We start from the raw sequence: 27,409 nt of genomic DNA, 5'->3' as shown, positions 1-27,409 counted from the left end.
AAATGTGAACATTTTCTTTCCCCACGAGAATTTTATTTCGTGTCTCCTCATCCTTGTGCTACGTTCTAATAATGCGATGTAATAATTACGAGTGACACGATAATACATTGTTTAGCTCGTATAAAGGTACAATCAAAAATAACTTTCAATTTTATGCCAACACGTGGTATTGCAATGCCTCCGTGTATTTTTATCGTGACAATGTTGCTTTTCCGTAATAATTTCCCCTTCGACCGTAATGCCGTAATCGCGAAGTGAAATCCGTAATCGTTACAGACAATCCGTAATAGTTGGCACCTCTGCATAATAGTAAAGAGATACAAACGGTATCTTCATTAGGGGAGTGCTATTTACATTTATCAAGATGGCAACCTCCTAGAGTCTGATATGGAGAAGTAAATCTACAGGCACAGCAGTTATGTGACTGGTGTGGAAGCAGTATCGACAAGATGAGTACTATGCCTTGAATTTTACTGCATGTTCTTAGATAGAAGGAATCAGCTTAGTTTCACCCATTGTAAATATAATTGTAATGCTAAATTTCAGCCCTGTGAAGCTGAGTTTGTTGTGGGTTTTTTTCATTTCAGTTAAAGGTAAATCCTGGGATGTATGTTGAGCCCTTTGTTTGTTGTGTTTGAGATAATTTGGGAAGAGGGATATGGATAGGTTTAGTCAGGAGTGTGTTTCTTTGCTTTATTTACAGAGTATTCCGTAATGTGTGCTTAGTAGGTAATGGTGGCGTTAGCTTCATCATGGTTGAGGCTATGCGCCGTAAATTTCGTGAGGGAGAAAGTATCCAAGTCAGAGTAGGCTGCTTTATCTACGTATGTAGCACGTTTTCAGGAGTTCTTGATCATCGACAGCTTGGAAGCCAGCGTTGTAAGTGAGCATCTTTTATTTATGGGGAAAGAGCCAGCGACCCGGTAGGAGAGCAGGGAATTATAAAGAGAGCCAGAAATCACCTTTAACAAGAGCGAGGAATAGGAGTTGAGGCCTGTGGAAGTCCAAGGGGAATAAATAAGTTATAGCTGCATTTTGGGAAATGGGCTAGTATACGCCTGGATATGCGGAGTGGAAGCTGAGAGTCGAACTCTTATGGCCCATTCCGTTAAGTGGGCCATGCAACCGAGAGGCATTCGTAGGAGAAAGTGCATATTTCTATGTGTTTATTTTTCAGACGCCCTGATTTTTTCTGTTGTGTGATTTGTATATATTTGTGTACTGTGTGTGATTTCATATATTTGTCGTCGTCTACTTTTTGGGTCAACGTTGGTTAAGCATTTGCATTCTACTTAGCCCGATGCTAATGTTAAGGGAAGCCAGGCTCAGGGCTGAATAACTGACGGCAGATCGGTCTGTCAGTAGCTTCAGTGTAGATATAAGATTAAGGAACCTGGATTGATTGTGATGTGTGTATATTTTTATGAATTATTTGTGTAAGTTGGGGATTGAAACTAAAGTGATTTTCTTTTATCAAGGAACATGTTATGGACGTTTTTGCTAACGCAACCCTGTTGGGATAACCGGCATATTATCTTATCGGCATCAATACAATGCAAGATGTAGATTTCACTCCAAGATTTCATGTAAATTTATTTTGTAATTTGATTATTCATTAAGTTTTGATCTGACCAGTGTATTTCTTTTCATTGTATTTATATGTGCGCGGCACATGTTCTGTAAATTTATGGACATTGGACTCCAATTATCTTGTTTTCAGTTTAATTTGCACTTTAGTTTGAATGAATATTATGCGTTTTGGATAAATAAATTGTATTTACCCCTTTACTTGGTCTCTTATTCACAACATATGCAACTGTTTCCCATTCTCATATACCTCTGGTATTTACTTCTTCGGAAGTTAGTCTTTAGTTTTCGCCGCCCTTTTCGAACGTTCCGCGAGCTCACCGAACCTAGCCTGGCATGTTCAAATTAGATGGATTGGAACGGTTCAGTATGATAATTATGTGAAAACAGGGTCCTGCAGGGAAGTCGTTACATGATTCGTAACATGTTTTCCAGCTGTACATCATCCACATAGAGACTGTGCGGAAAGTCATAAACTGAGAGGAACTGGTTCTTTACTCAATAAGAAGTGAAGTGTTAAAAAACGTGTGCTTAATGAGAGAAAAGTAAATGAAATCGCAGAATGATTAAAACATACACCTACAAAATCCCTAAGACGACTTGGACAAGAAGCCGGGGTTTTGAAAAGCTCAGTATGATGGGCTACGAAAATGTTAAAATGGATGCAGGAGGAGAACATTTTCAACATCTCCTGTCATAAGATTCGAGCTTACTGTCTTAATTACTACTGCAATTAACTTAATTCTTATTTTCTCAATTTTAATTGTAATCCCATGTCATGCACAGATAAAGTGAATGAAGTGCTGTCCCTGTTGCCATGCCGCAGAGCGGGGAGTGATGAGTCAAGGGGAGGCAGATAAGCTGGGCACGCCTGCCGGCCAACCGAAGAAAGAAACTCACTGTATGCATAAGAGGAGACTGAGAATCTTTAGATATATAATGAGAATGCAGGACTCGAGACTTCTGAAACAACTGGTACAGTACAGTCTCGACTGAAAACAGGCTGCAGATAGATCAAGGGATCTACACCAGCAGAACCACACATAAGATAAAATTAAACAAAAAATCCAGGACAAAAACATCTGCATCACACTCACAAGAAAGAAACTCACAACACAAATATTTTCAACACCAGGAAGGACACGAAGATCAGGACACATGAAAAAGTACTGGGAGGACCGCAAGCCCGAACAGTCCCTTCGAAGAGACTTGGATGATGGACTGACTAAAGTGAACCTATGCGGTCACAAGTTTGAAAGAACAAGTGGTTCAGATCACATATGAAGAAATACTGAATCGAGTTGACAAGAGCGGAACAATTAGACCAAAATTGACCACAAGAAGAGATACACTGATCTGATGCATTGGATGACATACCCTGGACTTTATCTATAAATTTCATTTTTGTTCCGTATAGAAGTACAATATATAAAGTAAGTGATATTACATCAGCCTTGGGACTAGTTTCAGCCACCTAGTGGCCATCTTCAGCCATAAAAAATTAAACATTATGTGATAACTAAAACATATGTATAACAGACAAAGACAATGTCGCAGGAATAATTATAACATTAAATTACACATAATAACAAAATTTATGGTTATGATCTTCTTGTCATGATATGATGTCGTTAAGTTAACTTAGGACCTCAGGCAAAGAAATAAATCTGGAAATGATAGCCAGAATTAGGAAAATAAAAGTACAGAAATGAAATGAAAAAGGAGAAAAATTATTTATGAGACTCACCTCTAATGTCTGATGTGGAACAAGCACTGACTTGCTGGAGGAAGCAGGCAATGTAAACAAAGGAGTAGATAGGGAGAGAAGGGGAGGTTAAGGAAGGGGAAGGAAGGGAGGGGTGGGAGGGGGGAAGGGGAGAAGGGATGACTAAGGTGGGGCTGAAGGATGTGGAAAGAAAGACGGCTGTTGAGAGGGGAATTTAAAGAGATTATAATTTTTTTTTGCTAGTGGCTTTATGTCGCACTGACACAGATAGGTCTTATGGTGATGATAGGATAGGAAAGGCCCAGGAATTGGAAGGAAGCGGTCGTGGCCTTAATTAAGGTACAGCCCTAGCATTTGCCTGGTGTGAAAATGAGAAACCACGGAACAGTGGGATTCGAACCCACCATCTCTCGGGTGCAAGCTCACAGCCGCGCACCCCTAACCACACGGCCGAGATTATAAAAGAAAGAATTATTTTTATCTGAAACATGATTACTAAAGATAGGAATTAAAAGGTCAAATAAAATTATTGATTTCTCTGAAATTTAATTTTCATTGATATTGGATTGAAAAACTGTTCCAGACGGATAAAAAAAATCCGTAATATTGAGCATGGGGCCTTTTTGTATAACTTTCACAATTTTCATGTCTTGGTTAATATTAGTGAACTTGTGGTTAGTGTCACCCATGTGCTGTCCCATAGCTGAAAATCGGCTATATTTCAGGGTGTTAACATGCTCTAAGTATCTTGTATGGAAGCTCCTACCACTTTTTTGCTAGGGGCTTTACGTCGCACCGACACAGATAGGTCTTATGGCGACGATGGGATAGGAAAGGCCTAGGAGTTGGAAGGAAGCGGCCGTGGCCTTAATTAAGGTACAGCCCCAGCATTTGCATGGTGTGAAAATGGGAAACCACGGAAAACCATCTTCAGGGCTGCCGATAGTGGGATTCGAACCTACTATCTCCCGGATACAAGCTCACAGCCAAGCGCCTCTACGCGAACGGCCAACTCGCCCGGTCTCCTACCTCTTTGACCGATATAAGATGTGTTACAATTATTACAATTGAGTCTATAAACACCTGACTTAGTGAACTTATTGCTATGATTAATAGATCTGGTATTGTTTAAAATCTCTCTGTTTCTGTTACAAGTTTCGAAGGCTATTTTGACATCATGCTTTTTAAATATGTTTGCGATTTGGTAGACTTGTTTATTATTAAACGTAAAAAGTTAAGGTGGTTGACGGCTGGTGTTTATGTTTATTGATGATTTTCTTTATAAAGGAGCTGTTGTAGCTATTAAATTTAGCAATCCTCTGAATGGTCTTTAATTCATTTTTAAGTTCTTTTTTAGGCAGCGGGATGCTAAAAGTGCGGTGCACCATACTATGGTATGCCGCACATTTATGAGCATGTGGACGAATGGAATCTTGATGGATTGTGTTGGCAGTTTGCGTTGGTTTTCTAAAAATCTTGTAGCTCATTGAACCAGGTTGTCTGATGATCGTTAGATCTAAATAATTGAGGTTTTTTTTTTCATTCTCTGATTCTAGTGTAAACTTGATATGTGGGTCAATGTGATTAAGGTTGGATAGAGTGGTGATGGCATCAGTTGCACTTTCGTTCATGATAACAAGAGTGTCATCCACATATCTTGTCCAAAAAATAATATTATTAAAGATATTATTATTAATTTTGGTGTGTTCTAAATGATCCAGATAGATTTTAGCTATGATGCCTGATGCCGGTGATCCCATAGCTAACCCTTTTGCTGATAAATGGTATTGTCAAATGTGAAATAAGTGTTATACAAAACCATTTTTAGAACAGAGATGAAATCTTGAATTTCTAGTGGGCTCAGGCTGCTGAGATTATTTAAACTGTTGTGAATAATGGGACAAATTTTTTAAATCAGGATGTTTGGGTACATGTTAGCAATATCGAAGGAATGGTGAGAATAGTTGGGTTGAATAGTAACATGATTTTAGTTTTTCTACCAATTCACTAATGTTATTAATGGAATTCCCAGATAAAAAAAGGTAAATATTTTATCATCAAGTCAGAGAGCTTTTATGGGATGACAAAGTACCCAAGAGAATGAAATTAACATTATATAAACAGTATTTCATACCAATTGTAACATACGGACTAGAAACACTGGTAACTGATAAGAGACAAGATAGTAAGATCCAAGCAGTAGAAATGAAATTTTTAAGAACATTGGTTAAAAAGACAAGAAGAGATAGAATCCAAAATATGAAAATCAGAGAAGAGGTAAATATAAAACCGTTAGTACAGAACATATAGAAAGCAAGACTGAGATGGTTCAGACATGTAAAAAGAATGGGAAAGGAATGGGTAGCAAGAAGGGAATTGGAAAGAGAGGTTAAGGGAAAGAGACCAGTTGGAAGACCGAGAAGAAGGTGGATGGATCAGGTTTGAAAGGACATTAGAGAAGCTGGATTGGATGAGGCAGAAGTAATGGAGCAGGAAAATTGGAAGGACAGAAAGGAGTGGAGGAGGCTTGTTAACCAAACCCGGGCGACTGGAGTGGGACATTGATGATGATTAATTTTTGGACAAGATATATGGATGGCACTCTTGTGATCATGAACGAAAGTGAAACTGATGCCATCACCACTCTATCCAACCTTAATCACATTGACCCACATATCAAGTTTACACTAGAATCAGAGAACGATAAAAAACTCAATTATTTACATCTAACGATCATCAGACAACCTGGTTCATAGAGCTACAAGACTTTTAGAAAACCAACGCAAACCGCCAACATAATCACTGCTTTTAGCATCCCGCTGTCTAAAAAAGACCTTAAACACGAATTAAACACCATTCGCAGTATAGCGAAATTTAATGGCTACAACAGCTCCTTTATAGAGAAAAAATCATCAATAAACATAAACGCCAGCCTTCAACCACCTTAACAAAAGAAAAAACTCACAGTCATTTTTTATCTACTTTTATGTTTAATAATAAACAAGTCTACCAAATCATGAAATTTAAAAAGCATGATGTCAAAATAGCCTTCAAAACTTGTAACAGAAACAGAGATATTTTACACAATACCAATTCTATTAATCATAGCAATAAGTTCAGCAAATCAGGTGTTTATAGACTCAATTGTAATAATTGTAACGCGTCTTATGGTGGTCAAACAGGTAGAAGCTTCCATAGAAGATACTTAGAGCATGGTAAAGCCTTGAAATATAACAGATTTTCAGCCATGGGACAGCACATGGGGTGACACTAACTATAAGTTCACTAATATCAACCAAGACATGAAAATTCTGAAAGTTATACAAAAAGGTCCCCCCTGCTTAATATTACAGAAAATTGTTTTAGCCATCTGGAACAATTTTTCAATCCTAACTTCAATCTAAATGAAATTTCACATAAATCAATCATTTTATTTTACCTTTTAATTTCTATCTTTAGTAATCATGTCGTAGATAAAAAGAATTCTTTCTTTTACAATCTCTTTAAATTCCCCTCTCAACAGCAGTCTTTCTTTCCACATCCTTCAGCCCCACATTAGACACCCCTTTTCTCCTCCCCTCCCTATCTAATCCTTTGTTTACATTGCCTGCTTCCTACAACAAGTGAGTGCTTGTTCCCATCAAACATTAGAGGCAAGTCTCATAAATAATTCTTAATTTCATTTCTGTATTTTTATCATTCCTAATTCTGGCTATCATTTCCAGATTTACTTCTTTACCCGAGGTCCTAAATGAACTTAAAGACATCATATCATGACAAGAAGATCATAACCATAAATTTTGTTATTATATATATTTTAATGTTATAATTATTCCTGCAACATTGTCTTTGTCTGTTATACACATGTTTTAGTTATCACATAATCTGTTTAATTTTATTTGGCTCAAGATGGCCACTAGGTGGCTGAAACTAGTCCCAAGACTGATGTAATATCACTTACTTGATATATTGTACTGAAAAGGTGGACCCTGTTGTCAATTTATTTCTTATACCCTGGACTTGTTATGTTTTCCCAGGGAAGTGTACAAGGTACGAACAGTGGAGAAAAAGGCATGAATATGAGAAACAGAGGATGCAGCAGTTACACAGGAATGAAAAAGTTAGCATAGTATAGGGTGGCATCAAACTAATCTATGGGCTGATGACCTATAAAAACAATGTATCCCAGGTGGCTTGAGAGTAAAGGCATGAAGTTCTACAGTCGTTATTGTTACGTTCTTTAATTGATACTCAAACTTACCGGTGTTAGGAACGTGTCTAGAAGAAGTAGGGCTTGCATCAGCCTGTGCTTGGTGCGATGATGTAAGGAATCTCCATAATAACGGCTTTTACTCTTAGACAGGGAGTTGTCCCGTTCCAATAGCATGTCTACTATAGCAGTTGCCATGCCTCTGTGCTCAGGACTAGAGGCTACAGCAAGGAGCAGCTGGAAGCCTCTGGCTCGTACGTCATTGTCCAGGCCACAATCACTGTAACACAAGTTTTGTATCATAATAAATACAGCTAACTCCTGATTATCTATACACAGTTCGGCTGCTACAAAAATCAATTCCCACAGGGAACCTGAAATATTTGTCACGAATGAGTAAATTTATAATACCAATATAATTGGTCCATGTAGGTAGGTATGCTAGTTTCCAACCGATGAGCCCAAATTGGCTGGGGCAAAATACTGGTAACATGAATGAGTTAGCTGGAAAATTTATAATGTCCAATAATGGACCAATTATACTGGCATAGTTCGGCAATTTAAAAAAATATAAAATGAAGCCTGAAGTACTGTATTCTGTTATAATTAGAATTAATGTTTTGTTTAGAATGAATTATTGTGCATATGATTCACGTTTTACTGCCAGAAGGTGCTACGAGCACCATTCACTGACATCGATGTCCCTGAAATATTTTCCATTCTTTCCCATTTTATCTTCAGGTAAATAGGAGCTGACATAGATAATTACCAACACCCTTAAAGCCAATAATACACGGAGAAGATTAAAGTTTTCCCTGGGGTGTTTCATTTCAGAATTCATGTTCTGCTTTGACACAAAGTGAAAGCATCGGTAGGAAGACTGCATTGTTGACGTACCTTTGTAGCCGTCGACAGTTTGCAGTAATAGCCTCTAAAATGAATTACTGACAATAAGTGTTAACCTGTACCACATTTCTTGTTGCTACTGAAGTTTTGGATGGTTTACAAGTGCTAGGAAGATGACAGATAAACTCAAACCTGTTGTTTTAACTATCCGTGAGTAGTAAAGAGATAATATACAAAATGTATTATGAACCCATATTGACAAGTACGGATGAGTGTAGAATTCAAGCCAATGAAATGAAATACCTAAGAAGTGTGATAGGAAAGACGAGGAAAGACAGAATGAGAAAAGAAGATGTAAGAAAGGAGGTTGGAATGCAAAACTTAAATTAGAGAATTGATCGGAGTAAACCAAATTGGTTTGGACATGTAAAGAGGATGGAGGAGGAAATAATACCAAAACAGATGAAGGAGATGAAGTTCAAGGTAAAGAGAGTGAGAAGGAGAACTAGAACAAGGTGGATCAATTCAATAAAGAGGAGTGCAAGAAGAAGAAACCAGGACAAAATGATGAAAGATAAATTGTGGAAGGAGAGAGGAAGGAGGAGAAGGGCCACAAATGCCCTGACATGGCAGGAGCTGGATAAGGGGAAAGGATGATAATGATGATTATTTCATAGAAATACCTGATACCAGCTTTGAATTACCGATACTAGTAAAATAAATTTTAAATTATTTTCTGGGAAGAATAAGTCTGAAACCATAAATTATGGAAGATATTAAAAATAAAACATTAAATTATGTAAATATGTGAAAGTTCCCTACAAATACATAAAACCCTGTACCGAAGCTGAACATGGAAAATAAAATATGTTTTAAATCACTCCAAATAACCCAATTCATAAAGATATGACAAAATTTTAAATGTAGCTTCATGTCTAAATGGTTAGCGAACTGGACTTTGGTCACAGGGGTACTGAGTTCAATTCCCGGCAGGGTCAGGAATTTCAACCATCATTGGTTAATTTCGCTGGCACGGGGGTTGGATGTATGTGTTGTCCTCATCATCATTTGCCTGGCGAGCCGAACATGTCCTCAGACACTCCCGGCACCAAAATCCATACACCATTTCAATGAAAAAACAAATATGTATTTACACAGAAATCCCCAGCCCTGGTTAGTAGCAGACTTCTAGTACAGTAATTGAATTCACAGAAAAACTTAGTAATCGCAGAGAAGGACTGAGAATTTCATAATTCCTCACATATATCTCTCATTCCAATTTTTAAACTCAAGTTTTCTGAAAAGAAGTACAAAATATATGTGAATCATATGGTACTTGAAATGAAGTTCCACCACTAGCCTATATAGAATGTGCTGTATGTCCACACGCCAAGGAAAAAAGTTGTAATTCACCTCTTCATCAGTAGTCCATATAGAATGCAATGCTATCACCTATAGCCCCTACTCTAACAATAATCCAGACCAATGTTCTTGTCCAGAGCCTACCCTAATCTATCCAGACCAATGGTCTTGTCCAGCCCCTACCCTAACTTATCCAGACCAATGATCTTGTCCAGCCCCTACCTTAATCTATCCAGACAAATGGTCTTGTCCAGCCCTACCCAGCCAGTCCAGACCAATGGTCTTGTCCAGCCCCTACCCTAATCTATCCAGACAAATGGTCTTGTCCAGCCCCTACCCAGCCAGTCCAGACCAATGGTCTTGTCCAGCCCCTACCCTAATCTATCCAGACCAATGGTCTTGTCCAGCCCCTACCCTATCTATCCAGACCAATGTTCTTGTCCAACCCGTACCCTAACCAGTCCAGGCCAATGGACTTGTCCAGCTCCTACCATAACATATCCAGACCAATGGTCTTGCCCAGCCACTACCCTAACCAATCCAGACCAATGGTCTTGTCTAGGCCGCATCCTAACCAGTCCAGACCAATGTTCTTGTCCAGGACCTACCCTAACCAGTCCAGACAAGTTTCCACAAGAAACTATGAGGCCTAAGGCCACTTTGTGGCTCTAACCTGGGGGCTTACGCTCTCAGAACCCTTTTGGTTGCCCCCATATAACTGGTCTTCTCCAGGCCTTACCCTAACACATCCAGACCAATGGTCTTGTCCAGTCCCTACCCTAATCTATCCAGACCAATGTTCTTGTCCAGGCCCTACCCTAACCAGTCCAGACCAATGGTGTTTCCCAAGGAAACTATAGGCCTAAGGTCACTTTGAGGCTCTAATCTGAGGGCTTACACCCTCAGACCCCCTTTACCTGTCCCCAAATCACTGGTCTTGTCCAGGCACTACCCTAACCTATCCAGACCAATAGTCTTGTCCAGCCTCTACCCTAATCAGTCCAGACCAATGGTCTTGTCCAGGCACTATCCTAACCAGTCCAGACCAATGGTCTTGTCCATCCCCTACCCTAACCTATCCAGACCAATGGTCTTGTCCAGGCACTACTCTAACCAGTCCAGACCAATGGTCTTGTCGAGGCCCTACCCTAACCAGTACAGACCAATGGTCTTGTCCAGCCCCTACCCTAACCTATCCAGACCAATGGTCTTGTCCAGCCCCTACCCTAACCAATCCAGACCAATGCTCTTGTCCAGGCACTACTATAACCAGTACAGACCAATGGTCTTGTCCAGCCCCTACCCTAACCTATCCAGACCAATGGTCTTGTCCAGCCCCTACCCTAACCTATCCAGACCAATGGTCTTGTCCAGCCCCTACCCTAACCTATCCAGACCAATGCTCTTGTCCAGGCACTACTCTAACCAGTCCAGACCAATGGTCTTGTCGAGGCCCTACCCTAACCAGTACAGACCAATGGTCTTGTCCAGGCACTACTCTAACCAGTCCAGACCAATGGTCTTGTCGAGGCCCTACCCTAACCAGTACAGACCAATGGTCTTGTCCAGCCCCTACCCTAACCAGTCCAGACCAATGGTCTTGTCCAGGAGCTACCCTAACCAGTCCAGACCAATGGTCTTATCCAGGCACTACCCTAACCAGTTTGTCGAGCCCCTACCCTAACCAGTACAGACCAATGGTCTTGTCCAGGCCCTACCCTAACCAGTACAGACCAATGGTCTTGTCCAGCCCCTACCCTAACCAGTCCAGACCAATGGTCTTGTCCAGGCACTACCCTAACCAGTTTGTCGAGCCCCTACCCTAACCTATCCAGACCAATGGTCTTGTCCAGGCCCTACCCTAACCAGTACAGACCAATGGTCTTGTCCAGCCCCTACCCTAACCAGTCCAGACCAATGGTCTTGTCCAGGAGCTACCCTAACCAGTCCAGTCCAATCATCTTGTCCAGCCCCTACTGTAACCTACCCAGACCAAACGTCTTGTCCACGTGCTACCATAACCAGTCCAGACCAAAGGTCTTGTCCAGGCTTCATGGCTCTAACCTGGGGACATAGTTCCTAAGTAAACAGGTTGGCAGCCTTGTGCACCACAACATGAAAACATCCTCCGCGAGAAGCAAATAAAGGATAATCACTCCACGTGCAAATGTATGTGGTGAACATTTGGTAACAAGGGAGTAACTAGTGATCAATTTAGAAAAAAACAAAATTATTAATAAACATAAAGGTAATATTTTTTGGCTCTGCAAATAACCTCAGCCTTTGTGGGTGGGGTTAACTTCCAATAAGTAACCAGGGGAACATGACCCCTACAGAGCGCGGGCCCAGGTGGCAGATAGAGGGTCCATACATTAGTAGGGCTGGTTGAAATACCCAATACCACCAATGGACCAACAGGTATCCCAATTCCTGGGGGCTTTAAAATACTGAGACACCCTCTCTCCTGGGGTCATATATATGGAGGGGCTGGGTTATGGGTGAAGACCTCAACGGCATCTACGGTGGAGAAGATGGACTTCAGTACGGTGGAGATGGCGGAAGGAAAAAACCCGTAGCGTCTGTATTCCAGAGGAGCGGCTGCAAAAGGCGTCTGACTCCATGTTAGAGGCAGCCTAATTTGAACCTGGCAGAAAGTAATTAATTGCCTTTGGGATTGGTGAATCCATCATACAAACAGCCAAAAAATGAGTGCGAGTGAATCGAGGTCTTGGAAAATGCTAGTGCATCACCCTGAAGTGACGCGCAGTTCCTGGTGCTCTGGGGGAACTGTGAGAAGTGGGCTACCAGACATCACAAGGATTGGTATCTTCAATGTCATGACTTTGAATGGCAAGGTAGAAGAACTGATAGAGTATATGGAGAAGAAAGACATAGCAATGATGGGAATGAGTGAGACAAAATGGAAGGGGAAAGGTCAAAAAGAATTGAAGAAAGGGTATAGATATATTCGAGTGGAGGAAAGGTGGCAACAAATGTGTTGGTGTTACATTGAGAGAAGACCTAGCACAATACGTGGACAAAACTGACAAGATCAGCGACAGGATAATTAAAGTTAGACTTGGACTTGAGAGTGGAATCAAGGATTTTATACAGGTTTATGCACCCCAATCGGGGAATGCAGATGAATGTTTAGAAGAGATTCTAGAAGAACTGGAAAGTTGTATTGAAGCCAAAGAGGTTGTAATAATTGGAGACATGAATGCGCATGTTGGAACAGACAGACAGGGAATAGAAGAAATAATTGGCCCCTATAGTTATGGAAACCAAGATGAAGAAGGAGATTTGGTAATAGATTTTTGTAGAAGGAATGGATTAATTGTTTGCAATACATGGTTTAGAAAAAAGAACTCACAAAAAATAACTAGATATGGTTGGGGAGATAGAAAGACCAAGACAATGATTGATCTTATTCTGGTGAAGAAGGAGAAATGTAGACAACTGGAAGATGTGACAGCATTGCCAAGAGCAGATTTTGAAGGAGACCACAGAGTGGTGGTAGCCAAATTAAGACTTAGTAAAATAACGTTAACAGAAAAAAAGGGAAAGAAAAATAAAGGGATGGAAGTTAAAAGAGAAAGAAATAAGGGAAAAGTTTCGAGAGGATCTGAAGAAAGAAATTCCCAAAGATAATGTGAACAGTGTGGAAAAGGAATGGACTGTTTCAGAAATGGTTTTGTAAAGTGTGCAGTGAACACCTGTGGAAGACTATCAGGGAAGAAAAAGGAAAAGGAGACTGCTTGTTTCACATAAACTTTACAGGAGTATATAAAGGGAAGTAAAAAGGTTTTGTATGGTTTGGTGAAGAATAGTTTATGAAATAGGGAAGATAGAAAATTTGTAAAAACTGAAACAGGGCTCATATTGACGCAAAGAGATGACATACTAAAAAGATGGGAAGAATACTTCTCTGAATTGCTAAATATTAAATACAGTGAACTGGTAGATGAGAAGGAGCAAGAAGAAACAATGGGGAAAGAAGAACACAAAAAGGAGATATCGATGTTAGAAATAGAGGAAGCCATACAAAAGATGAAGAGAGTAAAGCAGCAGGAGTGGATGAGGTAACTACAGAAATGATAAAAGCAGCAGGTCCAATAGGGCTACAGTGGCTGTATAGATTATTCAGAATAATCTGGAGGAAGAAAGAAATCCCAGAAGAGTGGGGAAAGGGTTTAATTATCCCGATATATAAAGAAGGTCATAAAAAGGAATGTAATAACTACAAAGGGATCACCCTTATTGCCCATGTAAATAAGATATTTGGAAGGAAGACTGGAGGAAGCTAAAAGGAGAAATGGAAGAAGAACAGAATGGTTTTAGGAAAGATGATGCTGCTTGCTGTTTTAAAGGGCCTAACATCAAAGGTCATCGGCCCATTAGGAAAGACAGATCATTTGACCTGATCTTTACATTAAGACATATGATGCAGAAAAGATGGGAGTTTGGAAAAGACATAATGATTACATTTATTAACATTGAGAAAGCTTATGACAGGGTGCCCAGAGAGTTGGTATGGGACACATTAAGGAAAAAACAAGTTAACAGAGTGGAAGTGCAAATGATAAAAGCTATGTACAAAAGTTGTGTTAATAGTGTGAAGACTAGTATAGGATAAACAAAATGGTTTAAAGTTGAAACTGGTCTCCGACCAGTATGGAATCACGAGATAGAAATAGAAAAATGTGGGATGAAAGTAAACAAAGAGAAAAGTAAAACAATAGCGATGACAAGGGGAAGGAAGGAAGGAAGGAAGGAAGGAAGGAAGGAAGGAAGGAAGGAAGGAAGGAAGACGAAAGATAAAACTGAATTGTAAAATTCTGGAAGTGGTTAAAAGTTTCAAGTACTTGGGAAGTGTGATCACAGAAGATGGAAAGATAACCGAGGAAATTGGGAAAAGAATACAACAAGCAAACAGCTTCTACCAGAGTGTAAGAGGTATTTTTTGGAACCAAAAAGTCCCAAAGAAATGTAAAAAAGTATTATATTCAACCTATTATGAACCCCTACTAACCTATGCAGCTGGATTGTGGACTACAACAAAAGGACAGGAGAGTATACAGGCAGCGGCAATGAAATTCCTAAGAGGCATCGAGGGCAAGACCAGAAAGGATAGAATTAGAAATGAAGAGATAAGGAAAAGGACAGGAATTTTGAAACATCAAGACAGAAGAGAAACAACAAAGCTAAAGTGGTATGGACATATGATGAGAATGGGAGAAGAGAGAGTGCCAAAAAAAGCTTTTTGAGAGAAGTTAACAGGAAAGAGACCACGAGGAAGACCCCAAAAGAGGTGGACAGATTCAGTGTGGGAGTGCATAGAGAAGAGGGGAGGAAAACCAGACAATGTACTTAAAAATGGAGAAGAGTGGTGGAGAGACAGGTAGCGATGGAGGTCCTTGATTCACAAACCAACCCAGGAAGCTGGAAACCGGAAATAAAGATGATGACTGTATTATTGTTTGGACAAGGTATGTCATTGACATTTTCACTATTATAGGTAACCAAGTCACTAATGGTGACACTTTACTTCAGTATTTAAATTCTACTGATTCCTATATTAAATTCACTTTAGAATCAGAGACCAATAAAATTTCTCAATTATCTCGATCTCATGATTACTATGAATAATAACCATTTCATTTATGATACCTTTGGACAACCAACTTCAACTTCAGCTACAATAAGACAGGACTCACAACAGAAAGGTACTCACAAAAAAGCTATCTTTTATCCTGATACACAGAACTACCTTTATCAAGGACAAATTTTAAAAAAGAAATTAATACCATTTACAACATTGCCCTTATCAATGGCTACAATAAAAAATCTCAACAGAATACTTAATAAAGTAACAAATAAACCATCCAGTAAATTAATCAGAAATCCAAAAGAAGAAAGAACATTCTTCTGTTTACTTATAAAAATTAACAGTATTTTTCAAGTAACTAATATGTTCAGAAAATTTAACTTCAACATAATTTTCAAAACTAATAATACCAATTATTTTAAATTATTTTTCAACATCCATCAATAACAATGATAAATCTTCTGATTCTCGTATCTGAAGGAAGTTTCCTAAACGTCATCAAGAACACATAAATGCCTAAAAAATACAATAGATTTTCAGCCATGAACAAACATATGACAAGTTTCACTCACAGTTTTATTTCTATCAATCAAGATTGAACAATCGCCCATAAAAAGCAAAAAGATAATTTTAATGAACATTTACAAAAACATTCACATTTTATTAGATCAAAGATATAATCCTAGCAGTAATCTAAGTGAAATTCCTGAATGGACCAATATCCTTTTTGAAGAACACAAAAAATAATTATCAGTGGTCACATTACTTAACAGAACACTTTAACCCTTCCCCCAACAACACACTTGCTTAGCAGTCCTGCAGTTTCCATTAACCTTCAAAAGGGCCATATGAAAGGCATGTTCCCTTTCTAACGAATGAACATATCTTTGGAATCAACCATTTTATTAATGTATTTCTTTTATTTATTCAAAGAATTTCATTAATGATAAGAAAGAGTTCTCTCAGAATCTTTATATATGTTTCCATAACAACACAACAATTTATTAAATAAACATTTTCCAATCATAGCTGAAGAAGGTCACATAGACCGTAACTTGTTCTATCATATGTCAACTATCTTTTTAAGTATTGAATGGTGGAAAATATATAATATTCTATTTAAAGGAATGATGTTATTGAATTTCTTTAGTTCTATATTCTTCAGGTAAGGTTAGTTTTAATACTGTATGAAGCATAACTCAAAATGTTGCCAGTTTTTGTGAGGTTGGGTGGCATGAGGAGTTATGTATGGTAGTAGTGGTTGCTGTTGCTTTTCTGTAAATGTTGAATTTGTGTGTCTCATCTGTGACTAATGGTGAGATCCAGGAAATGAATTGATTTCTTAATTTCATAGTCTACTGTGAAGTTAATGTTGCAGTATAAGTTACTGAATAGCAGGCATAGTTTATCTAGTTCATGTATAGCCTACTCCCATTGAAGAGGATAATGGTGTCATCAACATATCCATGATACTATACTTTATTTATTAGAAAAATGTATGATCTGCAGTTAAAATATTCAAGACCAAGAGGGTGGCCAAGAATACAATATACAGACATGGTGAAAAACGACATTCAGCAATGCGGAGGGGACTGGGACAACATTGAAGAAGGAGAAAATTACAAAGACAGAAGTTGGTGGAGGGGCTTCATTCGCCCACCCATCGTATAGATGGAACGACGTGGGATATGTGTGTATTTATTAGTGGGTGTCCTGAAGTAAATAATAATTTGTTCTCTAGGTCATGATGAAAATATCTGCCATGTACCTGACAAACCATCTTGCTGCTGGTAAATTTTATTGTAAAATTTTAAATAATTATATGACAGGACACGTTCAAGGAGATAGATGAATTCCGAAATTTCTGGCTGTAACATCTTCTTGTGCTTATGGAGGTTGCTGTTTATAATTTGTAATGCGGGTCTTATTGAGACACTCTATCATTCTAAACATTATTTTATTTTGGTGTAAATAAATATCACACAAGATATGTTAACTTCCTTGCATAAAACCACTTTATTGCTGCTAAGTCTATTCCTTAACAACACACAGTTATGGTATACACAATTAAACACAACACCACACTATTAAGGGAAACGCACTGAAGCAATATGTCAAGTACAGATATCAATAAGTCCACACACTGATTATTCACTTTATCATCACAAGGTAAGACTGACTACCCTCTCACTCAAGTCAATTCTGACAAGTTCAGATATCAACCAAATACTCAGCTCACTGTAAAGCTCTCACTCTCGCCTCTTGGCCTGTCAGCTTGATATATATACTGTTCGACAAACAGACCACAAATATAGACTTCTGGAATTGTTTGTGCAACACTCTAGATAGAACGCATCCGAACATACAAGGAACAATCAATCAACCAGCCTCTCGATTGGAGTAGATCAAACTTGAATGTTGGATTACAGTTTAAAAACACACATGGAGAAGTCTACAAAATTCCTAATGTTTCTACATGTATCTGGATAATAAATCATTAAAGTAATCAGAATGGTAGTGGATTATACCCAATATACGAATATTATGGAGTTTTCTACTGTTTTCGACTATACAGATTTTGAGGTTACACATATTCACAATACGCATTTGAAGGTATACAAATGCACAACACATATTTACAGAATAGAGTCAAATATAGCATTTAATAAAAGATAATTAAAATATATTAAACATAATAATTGAAGGTTTTACAAGAGTAAGGTTATGTACAGAATGGCATGCATACATCAAATCTTAACACCAAAGGAGGGGATAGACCTTACAAGTGGTATACAGTTTTGTATACTCCTCAAGTTCTTCAGAAGCAAACTCGTTAATTCACTAACTTAGGACATCGAAAATTGTATTAGAAAAAATAATTTGAATTTAAACACTTGACTTACTTTGTAACCAACTCATTGACAGAACACTTCTTCCCCAGTGAACCGATATACAGGCAGGTTTCATTATCAACTCTGAAAAGGAAAAGAAAGTTGTTATTCCTGAGACAGAAGAAGTTAGGTACTCATACTCCGAGATTCTAACATGATATTTTAAGTCCAACAGACTTGCAAGAGCCAAATCTGTATGTAATAACATAATATGTGTTATACATTAACTAAACAACAATTTATTTTTAAAATTTGCCAGAAAGTCAGAAATTTGTTGCAAAAGGGGATTCTGTAAAATGTCAACAAATGCCTACCATAGTTCAGTTCTGCTACCAAAGCAAGAGAGGCAAACACCTAAAAGCACACCACGGAGCCAGTTAGGATTGATTCTATTCATCCTTGGACGAGACCCCAGATGTGCTAATAATGTCAAAATGTTTCAATTGACTTAAATGTTTGTTACCACACATACTTGCCTTTGCTGGCAGGACCTAGTGTTTACAGTGCACTATGTCTTCTGGTATGGGCTAGAGTAATTTTGTTACTTTCATTGATCTACCTCTGTCGTATACTTGGCTTTGACAGTATGAAAGTGACTGAGGTATGAGTGATGCTAGTAATGCCATTCCTTCTGCAGCCAGTCCCTGCTATGAATGGTGTGAAAATGTTGCTCATAGGGTCGGTTGGTGCATGCATTTCAGTGGGCTTGGCAGACTGATATGTAATAGCACCTTCTGGCTCGGTGAGTAAAGCAACGGGAAACTACCTCACCCCGCATTTCCCTAGTACGCCTCTTCAGTGATGCCTAGGCCATCTATGACAGCTGATGGCGGAGCTGTTGAGGATCCAACCAGCCTTAGGGCTGAAGACTGAACATACATACACCACACATAGAGTCAAATTTAGCATTTAATAAAAGATAATTAAAATATATTAAACATAATAATTGAAGGTTTTACAAGATGACTCAAAAGATACTTCGGATGTCTTTCAGAAATGTATGTCTAATTCTCAGTGACTGCATGATTCATGTCCGCAATGTGTGAGAGCACAAAAAGACATAGAAATCACTGACTATCACTACTAACATTACGCAGAATAAAGGAAACAGTAACCAGACAACAAAAGGTTTTGTGACCGAGTTATATAAGAGTGGATTGTTAATAACAATGGAGAGTACGTCCTACAATGATAAAGAATTTAACCACCATTAAGGGGAGGGTACAGCAGAGTCTCTATTGAGCTTGGTGACCAACTACTAACAAAAGGCCATCCATACTCGGTGCATTTTGTCCTCTCTCATGCTGACAAAAATCTTTGTACTCCTCGTCATTGTTATTGGTGGCATATTCAGTGTCGAAACAAACAAAAAATTAAATTAACTCGGCCATAGGAACTGTCCAGTAGAATTCCCCTTTTGTTTCTAGATAACAGCACAATCAAAATGTTCAAACTGGTAGGTAGACCAACTAGATGGTAGCACTTCAAGTCTGTACCTCAGTAAGTGGGGCCATATGATTAGTACAAGGGGTAGTTGAATGAAAACATGTTACCTGTAGAACATTTCATAGCTCAGGACTATTGAGACATTTTTATTTCTGTCGCATTGAAACAGACAAGTCTAATGGCAAAAATGGGAAAGAAAAGGGCTAGGAATGGGAAGGAAGCGGCCATGAATTTAATCAAGGTACAGTCCCAGCATTCGCCTGGTGTGAAAATGGGAAACCAACAGAAAACATCTTCAGGGCTGCCGATAGTGGAGTTTGAACCCACTATCTCCCAAATGAAAGATCTCAGCTGCACGCCCTTAATCGCATCGCCAACTTGCTTGGTCTTGATGACAACGCCCAACCCCACACCGCCAAGTCTGTGAGGGATACACTTCAGAGATTTGCGTGGGAAGCTCTTCAACAACAACAACAACAACAATAATAAGGGGGAGCACCAAAAAGAAAACACCTAAAAAAGATAAAAACACAGCGTATCACTGACCAAGCCAGGGCGAGGGCGTGGAATGGCGGAAGGTCAACGGACTGACTGTCCAGCTGGACTCGCACCAACGACAAAGGAACAGTATTTCAACAACTCGCATTTTGTGCTCGAGCAGAGAGAACTTCATTAAGATAAGGTCAAAATTTCAAGATTTCAAGGATTTAAACAGAAATAAACATAAAAGTTTGTACATTTCTTAATCCCTGAGTGTGATGCTCTTCCAAGAACAAAGCATGTCATTTCATTTTAATTAAGCTGTTCATTTTATTTTTTCAGGTATTACTCTGTTACCATATGTATTATTTTTCATGTAGTTTACAAAATATATTCAAAATTAGTTTCGGCAGACTGAAGAACAAAACAATTATAAATTAACTGAGTCAAAACAAAAGATGGCTTCAGATATCACCAAACTAATGATGTGGTTCTGTGCGCCAGCTTTCCTCATCGTCCAGTGGGATAAACGCCTTAACAGTTCTGGTGATCAGTTTAGATTTGACTGCCCCTTATATTATTATTAAGTGGCTGACAGTTCACAACTCACAAACCCTTTATCGTCAGTAACAAGTTAGAGCTGGGGAACTTAAGAGCAATGGACAATTTAATTTAAACAACTCTTCATTCGGTCTAACCGCTCTTAAGAATTTCACTTGAGTTCTGATACGAGGACGGTTTGAAAAGTTCTCGGAATCACCACTAGATGTCAGTGCTAGAGCAACGAGGCTCCTGCGCAATAATCACACATCCTTTGTGAGTGAACACGTGGCGCGACAGTGCTCTAGCTGCAGGAGTGTGGTAGTGACGACTCGTTGTTGTTCCCGCGTAGTGATTTGTGACAATGGAAAAAAACTGAGATTCGAGCACTGATTAAAATGAAAGCAAAGGAAATTCATGCCGACTTTCAGAACACACTGGGGGACTCTGCTCCTTTATTTTCAACTGTTGCCAAGTGGACCAGCGAGTTTAAATTTGGTCAGGAGAGCTTGGATGATGATCCGCGTAGTGGACGGCCAAAAAGTGTTACGACCCCAGAATTTATCGCAAAAGTGCATAAAATGGTCGCAAGATTGCTGAAGCTGTAGGGATGTCTTCTGAATGGATATATTATATTTTAACCGAAGAATTGGGTATGAAAAAATTATCTGCAAGATGGGTGCCGCGGCTCTTGACATTGGACAATAAACGCACCAAATTGGAAATGTCCGAACAAAGTCTGGCCCGTTTTCAGTGCAACCAACAAGATTTTTTGCGCCAGTTTGTGACTAGAGATGAAACCTGGGTCCACTACTATACCCCAGAGACAAAACAGCAGTCAAAGCAGTGGAAACGTGCTGATTCACCACCACCAAAGAAAGCAAAGGCAGTGCGTTCAGCCGGAAAGGTCATGGCCTCAGTTTTCTGGTGATATATTATCTTCCTACTGGCCAAACAATTACGAGGCAATACTATGCAAACCTCCTAGACCAACTACAGAAAAAGATACGCGAAACAAGGCCTGGTTTGGCAAGGAAAAAGGTCATCTTTCATCAGGACAATGCTCCGCCGCCCACAAGTGTTATTGCCATGGCAAAACTTCATGAACTGGGGTACGAATTGTTGCCACATCCACCTTATTCACCTGATTTGGCACCATCAGGCTTTCATCTATTCCCCAAGCTGAAAATTTTCCTCGGTGGATGGAGATTTTATACAAGGGAAGAACTGACAGCCGAATTGGAGAGGTATTTTGCAGCCTTGGAGGAATCTCATTTTCAAGATGGAATCAAGGCATTGGAACATCGCTGGACCAAATGCATTAGTCTACAGGGAGACTATGTTGAAAAATAAAAGCAGTTTCACCGAGGTAAGATACTTAATTCTAGTACATTCCGAGAACTTTTCAAAGCACCTACGTAGTATGACATTTGTCCAATTTATGTTTTAAAGTTTAGTCCTAATTGTAACTTAATTTAAAAGTTAAATCAATAATAATAATACTAATAATAATAATAATAATAATAACAACACACAAACATACATACACACACACACACATACATCCATCTTCATTTTAGACTGTTATGCCTTTCAGCGTTCAATCTGCAAACCTATGTGAATTTACTAATCGCCACCACAATCCTCTATTTTTAACTAGTTCTGTTGCCTCATTTCTATTCATCTTATCTATAAATCATTGGAAACTGACTAACTGCCATCGTCTTTGTCTCTCTCTACTTCTCTTACCCTCCATAACAGAGTCCATTATTCTCCTACGTAACCTATCCTCCTCCATTCGCCTCACATGACCCCTTTTCCAAAACTGGTTTATGCGGACAGCTTCATCTATCAAGTTCATTCCTAACTTAGCCTTTATATCCTAATATTGAATACCCTTCTGTCATTGTTCCCACCTGTGTGTACCAGCAATTATTCTTGCTACTTTCATGTCTATTACTTCTAACTTATGAATAAGATATCCTGAGTCCACCCAGCTTTCACTCCCATAAAGCAAAGTTGGTCTGAAAACAAACCAATGTAAAGATAGTTTAGTCTGGGAGCTGACTTCCTTCTTACAGAATACTGTTGATCGCAACTGTGAGCTCAGTGCATTAGCTTTACTACACCTTGATTCAATCTCACTTACTATATTACCATCCTGGGAGAACACACAACCTAAATACTTGAAATTATCTACCTGTTCTAGCTTTGTATTCCTGATCTGATATTCAATTCTCTTGGATTTCTTACCTCAAGACATCAATTTAGTCTTAAAAAGGCTAATCTTCATACCATACTCACTGCACCTATTTTCAAGTTCCAAGATATTAAGACTGCAGGCTTTCGGCACAATCTGCTATTAAGACCAAGTCATCAGCAGAGGCCAGACTGCTTACTACACTTTCACCAAACTGAATAGCTACCTCTGTGGATCAGTGGTAGAGTGTCGGCCTCCGGATCCCAAGATAGCGGGTTCAAACCCGGCAGAGGTAGTCGAATTTTTGAAGGGCGGATAAAAGTCCATTCGACACTCCATGTCATATGATGTTGATATGTAAAAGATCTCTGTTTACCCAACAAAATTCATTAAATCTCAGCCATAGATGCCCAAGAGAGTTTCGCTTTATTCGGCCTGCCATCTAGTGGTTCTAGAGTAAAACGGAACGTCGAAATTGACAAGCAGACAGCCAGATGGCGTCAAATTGAAATGTCTGCACACGGTAGCTGAGGCCATGCGATTATTATTATTATTATTATTATTATTATTATTATTATTATTATTATTATTATTATTACCAAACTGAATCCCTCGCTGCCACTTTATACCTCTCATCAGATGATCCATATAAACTATGAACAATAAAGGTGAGGTTTCAGCCTTGTCTAACCCCTGTAAGTACCTTGAACCAAGAACTCATTCTGCTGTCAATTCTCATTGCAGCCCAATTGTCAACATAAATGCCTTTGATTGATTTTAATAATATGCCCTTAATCCCATAGTCCCCCAGTATGGTGAACATCTTCTCCTTTCATACTCTGTCACATGCCTTCTCTAGATCTATGAAACATAAACATAAATGTCTATTCCTCTCATAGCATTTTTCAATTACTTGGCACATACCGAAAACCTGATCCTGACAGCACCTCTGTGGTCTGAAACACAGACATATAGTAAATAGCAGGCAGTGCCGTATCTGGTAGCACTGGTGCTAGTGAAGCTGGAAACTTACTGCCGCCACCATCTTACATAACTACAGATTCACTGAAAACATGCATGTTACTACGTTACGTGCAGTTTTGTTTTATGTTGTTTTTATGTACAGTAAACATTCATTTTTCAGAAAACTAATGTGTGGCAGAATGATGAATACCCATGTAGTGTTTGGGTGTGGTTTTTCTTATTCACGAAGAAAGAATATGGAAGGAACAGGAGTTTCATTACACCGGGAAGTGGCGTACTTGCGCTCATGTACACTTGTTGCCCTACTTATTAATGCAATTAAATTTACGAATAAAGATACCTGTTTCACTTCCTTCCAATGTATATTTGTTGGCGTTAGCCCCCCCCCCCCCTGTGATGGAGTGTGGCATAGGGAATAATAATAATAATAATAATAATAATAATAATAATAATGTTATTACAACATTTCTGTAAAAGTTAAGGTTTGTTTTGCTGGTGTTAGTAATTGAGTAACAGCAGTCTCGGTCTCTTCTAATCTTTAAAGATTTATTATAGGAATGTCAAAATTACTGTTAAGCTTGCATCAATCGAAATAGGGTGTTCGGTTTATTATCACAGAATATTATTGAACGATATCTCAGGCGATAAAAAGGAATGTAAAAACTACAGAGGGATCACCCTTATTCCCCATGTAGCCAAGATATTTGAGAGAGAATTGGAAGGAAGGCTGAGGAGAAAGCTAGAAGGAGAAATGGAAGAAGAACAGTACGGTTTTAGAAAAGACAGTTCAACGTTTGACCTGATCTTTACATTAAGATATCTGATGGAGAAAAGATGGGAATTTGGAAAAGACATAGTGATGACATTTATTGACATTCAGAAAGCTTATGACAGTGTGCCCAGACATCTGGTATGGGGCACATTAAGGAAAAAACAAGTTAACAGAGTGGAAGTGTAAATGATAAAAGCTATGTCAAAAATTGTGTTTGTAGTGTGAAGAATAGTACAGGTAAAACAAAATGTTTTAAAGTTGAAACTGTCCGGCCCCACGGTGTAGGGGGCAATGCGTCTGCCTGTCACCCAGCGGCCCCGGGTTCGATTCCCGGCTGGGTCAGGGGTTTTTAATTGTAAATGATTGACTGGGTGTTTGTGTCATCCTTAACATTCCTTTCCTCACATTCAACACTTAACACTTCCGCCATTTACAAAATACACACAGGTTCCTCACATATGGTGCAAGTAAGGGCAAAAGATCTTTCTAGGTCGACGCCCCCAAACAAATAAGAAAAAAAAGTTGAAACTGGTCTCCGACAGGGAAGGGTACTATCCCCCATACTATTCATCATAGTCATAGATTAAATTCATAAGAACATTAAACAGAGATTGGGAAGACAGGCAACAAAAGCCATTGTGGCTACTCCAACCACTACTCTTATACCTTCATATCTTCCACATAATATAAATAACATTTGTTTGAGCGCCAGTTGCTTTTTTAAGAAAAACAACAAAATTCGGTAGAGCATACCTCTTATATCAATTATCTCAAGGCGTGAGGTGATAAACTCACATATCTGGCAATATACAGGGATATGGATCAGGACAATATTAAATTACTGTTGCATTTCCACAATTGAGGATTGTACATGGAACTGGAATCACTTATTATAATTAAAAATAAAACTGAGTTTATGACTAAATTTACGTCACAATGAACAATCATTTACGTCTTTTAATTTAACAAAAGAAATATATCGTGAGATTTGCGGTACAAAGAAAAGGAAAATTTAATCTAAACAAAAAAAGCTATTGGCATGAACTTGAAGTGAGATGTGATATCGCCGCTGATTACACTCTTCTTCATGTTATGAATGCATAACATGTCTGATGCTTTAATTACCTGTTGTCTGCATACACCGCTGTTGAACTTGAAAATTCTTGGGAAAACCTGTGAGCTGAAGTCGGGAGCCGTCTGTTGTAATCTTCTTATATAACAAGGAGTTGGCCTACATACCATGTACGCGTGTAGGGAGCTCCAATGTAATTACGTCCACTCAATATATTTTAAATAATTGGAAAATATTATTGAAACATCTTGTGAAGTCCATCCTCACAAGAAGATGATGTTTCTTTATCAGCATAGTACCCGTCTCTGCTCGGATACAAGCACCACTTGTAGACTTCCTCGATGATTACCTCTTCAAACACAACTCTTAGCTCTGACCATCACACTAAGACCACTTCTTCCATTTGATCCATCTGACTGTTACATATGATCTGCACGATATCAACTGCTTATGAACTGAGTAAGAACAGAATACCTCTCCCCACCGTCGCCTTGACTTTATATCACCTCGCGATGACGACTCATCTCCCCACTCACTGTTCATCCCTTCCACTTCCACATACAGTAGCTGGCGAATACTGACACTTGGTCGCAATCACGTGTCCACGCACTGATGTCATCAGTCATGTGTCGTCTAAGCGTACCCAAGCGGTCCGAGAATGACTATGCCGAATGCGTCACCGGGAAATCTCCTTGTACACAACATTCCCAGTTAAACATAGCCTCGATTGCAAAATACTATGCCAGCTCATCTAGCCAAAGTTACAAGCCACAGCATGACAATATGAAACCAACAAATCTCACTTACTACAATACAGAATAATTACAAACATATTCACTTAACCTATGATGAAATACAACAATATACGTGATACCTAATTATTACAGTATAATTGATGAGAAACAGAATATATAAAATCTAATGAATCGGGTTAATAATAATAATAATAATAATAATAATAATAATAATAATAATAATAATAATAATAATAATAATAATAATAATGATAATAATAATAATAATAAATACAGAATGGAGTCTGTAACCCTGTTGTACGGTTACAGAACGCCTCCCTCATGAAATAATCGATTAAATGAATCGATTGATTCATGAAATATATACATAATCACCTGAAATCGAGTACACCATAGATACATGTATAAAAATGACCTTTACAAATTGGGTACATATTTTCATCCATCTGGATGTTCGTTGTTACACATATAAAACATTGATCAATTATCAATTTCACTTTGATTATACAGCATTATTTACATACATATTACATTTCTTTCTCACTTCTGTCGTTTCAAACGTTCATTGAGTGTTCAAAAGTAATTCTCGAAGACATATCCTTATATACACTGTCTCCAAGCACTGGAGTTTATTGCACTGCCGTGCCTCACTTATTATCACAACACACGCTAATTTCACTGAAGTCCTGTTCGCAATGCCAGCTTCATAAAATATGGTGAATTAACATAATAATGAAAATTAATCAACAAACTCACATGATATATTTCTTAAGATTTCTTATATTATATGTGCCTACGATATTTCCTTCCTTGTCTTCTAATGAATAAGCACATTTCCCAATCCGTTTCACTACGGTGAAGTATCCCTGATATAACAAGAAAAACTTAGAAAATTGACCAGCTTCTGCTGATGACGGGAGTGGCACTCTG

At 38.6% G+C, this 27,409-nt stretch overlaps 1 protein-coding gene across 4 annotated transcripts in view; it reads right to left on the bottom strand.

The window, feature by feature from the left end:
• LOC136881099 (probable methyltransferase TARBP1) overlaps window positions 1–27,409 on the bottom strand; it is an 84,262-nt gene that overhangs the window by 35,903 nt on the left and 20,950 nt on the right. For all 4 annotated transcript variants that reach the window (XM_068229223.1, XM_067153726.2, XM_067153724.2 and 1 more), the window contains exons 3-4: window positions 18,243–18,314; window positions 7,575–7,803 (exon numbers count right to left, since the gene is read on the bottom strand). In XM_068229223.1, coding sequence (XP_068085324.1) covers window positions 7,575–7,803; window positions 18,243–18,314 — 301 coding nt within the window. The remainder of the gene's footprint in view (window positions 1–7,574; window positions 7,804–18,242; window positions 18,315–27,409) is intronic.

Source organism: Anabrus simplex, chromosome 9 (assembly GCF_040414725.1).
Source record: "Anabrus simplex isolate iqAnaSimp1 chromosome 9, ASM4041472v1, whole genome shotgun sequence".
Taxonomy (NCBI): Eukaryota; Metazoa; Arthropoda; class Insecta; order Orthoptera; family Tettigoniidae; genus Anabrus; species Anabrus simplex.
This window is presented reverse-complemented; position numbering and strand designations above follow the sequence as displayed.